The sequence below is a fragment of the Morone saxatilis genome, unplaced genomic scaffold, assembly GCF_004916995.1.
Source record: "Morone saxatilis isolate NCDOM2014 unplaced genomic scaffold, NCSU_SB_2.0 Contig5, whole genome shotgun sequence".
Classification (NCBI taxonomy): Eukaryota; Metazoa; Chordata; class Actinopteri; family Moronidae; genus Morone; species Morone saxatilis.
In genome coordinates this window covers 3,472,197-3,477,714 of record NW_023340095.1, presented here as the reverse complement: position 1 = coordinate 3,477,714, position 5,518 = coordinate 3,472,197, and the positions used below count along the sequence as shown (strand labels likewise).

The 5,518-nt window shown below is 37.1% G+C and overlaps 1 protein-coding gene across 1 annotated transcript in view; it reads right to left on the bottom strand.

The window, feature by feature from the left end:
• LOC118339193 (inactive dipeptidyl peptidase 10-like) overlaps window positions 1-5,518 on the bottom strand; it is a 79,081-nt gene that overhangs the window by 37,240 nt on the left and 36,323 nt on the right. The window contains exons 3-4 of the mRNA XM_035676753.1: window positions 1,929-2,040; window positions 1,498-1,593 (exon numbers count right to left, since the gene is read on the bottom strand). Coding sequence (XP_035532646.1) covers window positions 1,498-1,593; window positions 1,929-2,040 — 208 coding nt within the window. The remainder of the gene's footprint in view (window positions 1-1,497; window positions 1,594-1,928; window positions 2,041-5,518) is intronic.

The following is a 5,518-nucleotide window of genomic DNA, read 5'->3' as shown; positions in this document are numbered from 1 at the left end:
AGAAAATCTGTGAAAAAATCTGGTTCCTCTGACTCGTCCTAGTACTCTTAATGGCATTTGCAAGAATACACCGGGCCTGAACAAAAACAAGCAATCAGAGCCTATAAAGATAGCTGATTGTTGAGTCTCATTCCCAGGTTGTCAAATACAGACGCTCTGGGACCCTTGGAATGAGATACAACAATAAACTACCTTCAAGCCTCCAACCCGAAGCGTCTTTATATCATTCTCAGCTCTGATTGGTATTTTTTAGAAAAGTTACCTACTGCAGCTTTAACCTATTATTTGTTTTTAAGTTATATTAACATAAGTCACAGACAGGAAACAATAACCCAGAGGAATGACATATTGTATTTAAGACTCAAAGCTCAAAATGTATTAAAGGGAACCTATTATGCTAATTTCCAGCTCTATATTCTAAGCTACTCTATATATTCTCCATAGAGTAGCTTTGCATGATTCATTCTTTAAAAACATCTTTATTTATCACGCTTTCTTTTTAAAAAACGTTCTAACGAAGGAGATGTATTTTTTGCCAACCTTTTTGCCCAATTTATATATATATATATATATATATATATTTAAAATTACTTTTTTGTAAGAGGGGCATTTTAGAGGAGAGGTAGATTTAAAAGGTCAGGCTTTAGAAGTTGAAAACTGAGTCTACTGAGTGGAACCAACTACAGTGGTCCTTTCAGAGGAAGGAATGCTCAGACAGCTTGTGAGCACCAAAACAGCTGGACTGGATTCACTCAAGTGCCTTAAAAGAAGAGGACCATTCCATTAAGAAAAGTGGTAATTAAAGTGTTATTTATGGTGTCTGCAGGAAAAAAGTCTCCTGGTTAAGCTTCTTAAGGAAGGACATTAAGTAATATGCTAAAGAACCCAGACTGAATCCTGTTTCTGCTAATCTGTATGTCAGATTAGAAACACTGGAAGTAAAATAAAACCTTCTTGTTGCATGGAGCTTCCAGTTATAAGCTAACCTTTGTAGCTTAATAGGGAAAGGTTGCATTTTTTTCAATTTGTGGCAAAATTTCTACAGGCTTTACAACTGCCTCTTTAACTGTGTATTATAATATAATGTTCTACTGGAACAGAAACACCAGTATGATAAGCAAAGACAGTTAGAAACGGAGTGACCGAAATAATTTTTTTGTATCTCTTTAAAAACATCTCAAGCTTTGACAAAGATATTGTGGTCTATAGCAAATATTTAAAGCCTTTCCATTTAATTTTTTTAGAAAACGTAAAAAAACATAACATTTTTATCCTCAAGTGTTGCTGTTGTATAAACCTAACCATACCCATCATACATATCAACCATCATTTATTTACCCTTGCAACAGTCTTTACTAAACCTTCCCAGGTGTGATGTGCAGTTATCAAAGAAAGACTGAATATTGAATATCGTCCAACATAAACAGCATGTCACTTTTCATATAATTTCAACTGGTTGCAGTGTTTGCGGCTATATGAATTCGGGTTTCTACTTACCACTGATCCATTTTGCCTCAGGATCATGTATTTGTAAGCTTCTTTGAAAGAGGTCATCCAGCGTCAACTGTGAACCAAAGCGTTTACCATCATCATCTGTAGGAAGAAAAAACACTTTTAGTATATCAACTGTCAAAAAGTTTTTTTCTGAATATGATAAAAGGTTGAAGAGAAATCACAGGGTAAATCAAAATTATAGATATTTAATCACATTTTCTTATCCTGCATACAAACCACACAGAGAAGGAAAATGGTCAAGGGAGGCATGTGGACAAGTATAGGCATAACTAGCCCTACTGCAACCAAACAAAGGTACATTTTTGATTCAGCTCAGACAGACCTGTGATTACAAATTTTAATTAAGGCAGAACAAGCTGAATAGTTTGCAGCATTCATGCAAACTGTGAAAGGATGTTGCAAGGAAGCCTCACCTTTAGACAGCAGAACAATGGACAGTCCAATGAGTGAGAGCACCAACATAATAACCAGCAGGGAGATGCCAATGCCCTTCCAGTTTTTATCCTGTCCAATAGCTCCAAGGTCCTACACAATAAGAGAAATAAATAATTTAAGTAATCATGAATCATGTCAATAATATATGCCAAAATAGCAACACACAGGAAAGAAATGGCAGATGATTTTGATTTTTTGAGTAAGTAAACACGTGAGGTATTAAGCATCTTCCCCCAGTGCAGCAAGCTGCTGAAGTGTCCTTGAGCAAGACAAAGTACTTGAGCCATTTGTGCAAGAGTTGACTGTGACTGTGCATAAATCAAGGCAGATTAAAACATTTAGTGTGAGTTAACATAATGTACAGAATTAATAAAACACAGTGCCATGTGATAATGACCACTCACACACGGATGAATATGGATGCTACTAGTCACACAGCTGTGAATGAGCCATGTGATTGTGAAGCATGTATGAAGCATCTGATGACAACAGACTTCAGGTCAGCTCTTACAGTGCCGGGTGCTGCCAAGTCATCCAACTGCTCCTCAGGAATCAATAGAAAATCCCTAAAACCCCTGATGATGTGGGCTGACATTAGACATTATTCATATTTTGTTGATATTGGCTTTACTTCCTTATTGATTTCCCACAGACAAATCCAGGTTTTTAGAAAAGTACTTCCAATATCTAGAAAAGTATGTAATAAACATTTAAGGCGATATAATCCGGCAAAGACTATAAAGCACTGACTTGATAAGACTTAATAAGTAAATATGTCTCCTTTAATATGTTATTATTATATGTTTTGTATGTATATATTAGTGCATTCATATCTACCCATTACTGTTTACTCTTTACATATGCACATTACCCTGCACATTACTGCTTTTTGCACTTCTGGTTGGATGCTAAACTGCATTTAGTTGTCTCAGCACCTGTACTGTATGTAGTACTTTCTTTCTTCCCCAGGATGCAATCATGATCCGCCCTACTCTGCCTCTGATTGCTTTACTCTGACATTCTTACCCTAACCCTAGCTCCTCTCACTTCTCATGACTAAACCTTTAACCAACCAAACAAATGACGGCAACGAGTACTAGCCAATCGGAACCAGAGTAGGGCGGTTCCTGACACCCTAAGAAAACAATTTGGCGTGAAGTACCTGTAAAATGAATAAATATATTTCTTTCAATTGCCAAAAAGTCATTCACAGACAAGGTAATGTATGTTATCCTATACATAACCTGGAACATAACATTAGAGTAGCCAGTAGCTCCTTCAAACTTGCTAGATATATATTTCTAGGCTTTGTTGCTGAAATCATAATTTAATTATTTCTGATTGAGGAGGCGTGCTCTTTGTTTACATCGATGATGTTTGATGCCCAAATGCAGTCGAAGTGGATGGCTACAGTTTCTTTTTATGTGAAGATCAAACCATATTACTATTACCTCTATCTTGTTGCTGCTGTTTACATTCCCCCAGACGCAAATTCAAAAGATACAGTATAGAATTATCTTTTTCAATGTGTGTAGCATGAAGGGACTGCAAACTTTCATTTTGTTATACGACCATGTGTTGTTTAATGATAAATGCATTTTCTTCCCTGATAAAAAATAAATAAAATAAATCTTGTTCAGTTGTTCTTGACTTTACTCAATGTTTTCCACATAATTCAGTAAACCCTTTTCTAGGAACAAACCCAGAAGGGTTGGAGAGTTGTAGCTGTTCTATCTGTGCTGTACTTGATGAAAGCTTGATGAAAGAACTGAACAGTTCTCTGGAGACCCGGCCCATTTTTAGATGTATCTCGAACTCTTTATCTTCCCGACATCAATTATGCAGCCTTATTTCATTTGCAGTGACAGAGCAGTGTTATAAATAAATCCATCTTGCTTACAGAGCCCCAAGCTCCTGAAAACCTGTCTGTGTATTTATGGATCTATTTGCTCTTTTAATTGGGAAGATGATTCAAAGACAAATATCCTGGAGCCTTGTCAACTCTACTACCCCCTTAAACCTCGTCCCTGTGGCTCCTTGATATTAAAATTCTGGATCTCTCACAAGAGAAACTGATTTTTTCCACAGTGAAGACTTGTCCTCTAGTCTTGATTCAGCATCATTTTGTTTGCGTTGCCTTCTCTGTTTAGCCTCGTTAACTAACGCAACCCTCATTACGCGTCGGGAACACTATTTGCCATTGTAATTTCTTCATCAGATCATTATTTATAGACCTCCAGTGATACACTGGGATGTCAGGCTGTTAAGTTCCTTATAGTGTACATTTGAATATCCTGGAATTCAGTGAATCTTGTCATCCCCCGCTGTGAAAATGTGTAACAAAGAGTTGTTCAAACTGGTATGTATCCATCTTTAAAAACAGCCAATTTTGAATATTCTGTTCCCAACCAAAGACAAATCAAATTCTGTTCAGTTTATCCAAAGAGAATGTGTGTGTCAAAAAACACTTTAACAAATCAATAAGCAATAAAAGTGCATCCTTTGCTGATCTGAGTTGATCAAGCAGTAGTGAAGTTCATTGGCTGTGATCTGTCTGCTGAGATCAGCCTAATGGAAATTATATTTGACAGTTCTTCATTGTATAGCCTTAACAAACAAAATTAGTTTGTAAAGTGCAAGTAATTGGTTCTCAGTATTATTTCTCAGGGAGACAAGACATTGTTTGGATTTGGTATGGATCCCAATGAATCCCGTTTCCCCAGGGTTTAAACTTGTCAGCAGCATTGCTTAAGGGGTTCTTGGTTACAAAGCATCCTACAGATACCAAATACAATGATACTGTATCTCACCTGCTAACTTGTCAAGCGAAGCAAAGCCTGTCCCAACACATGAAATTTCTGACACTTTTTCTCTTCTTTGTGATTTTACTTCCAGTGAAATGCACTCAACTATCTGTAGCATTGTGACAGGTGCTGTTTTGAAGATACACAGTTGCAGAAATGGAACTGCACAGAAAACAGGAAGTGTGCTGCATTATAGAGCAGCTAATCTCTGTCATAGTCTCCATCTGAAATGAAGCCTTCATCCCCACTGTGTGCTTTTGAATTCTGTTAGGGTGGGACCAGTGAACAATATTCTGCCACTCTAATCACAGGATTAGTTTCCAGATCAATTCACCAACAACATGCACAGGGTACTGTATGTTCTGGATAACACAGCTCGCAGGAAAACATGAGAAGAACCAAACCAGCTGGGAGACGGAAGCTGAACTAACTTCAAACACCTTTGTGTAACTTCACATGGCACAGAAACAACATACAGCAAGTATGTCCTCCAGGTCGAGAGCTTGAAGCTTGAAAGTTGCTGGTTTCTAAGTCTCATGCTCTTATCCTAGCAGAAATAGTGCTCACCGTGTGAGACCAATTAGTTCTTGTCGATCAGAATCAGGACTGCTTTCACGCATTCTCTTTTTCTACCCAGTTTTAAAATAATTCTGGCATTCGGTCTTATTATTCTATTATTCTTTGAAAATCACCACTACAGTAGACTATATAAAATACAAAGAATCATTCATCAATTAACGCAAATAACTAGGAGATGGCTAAAC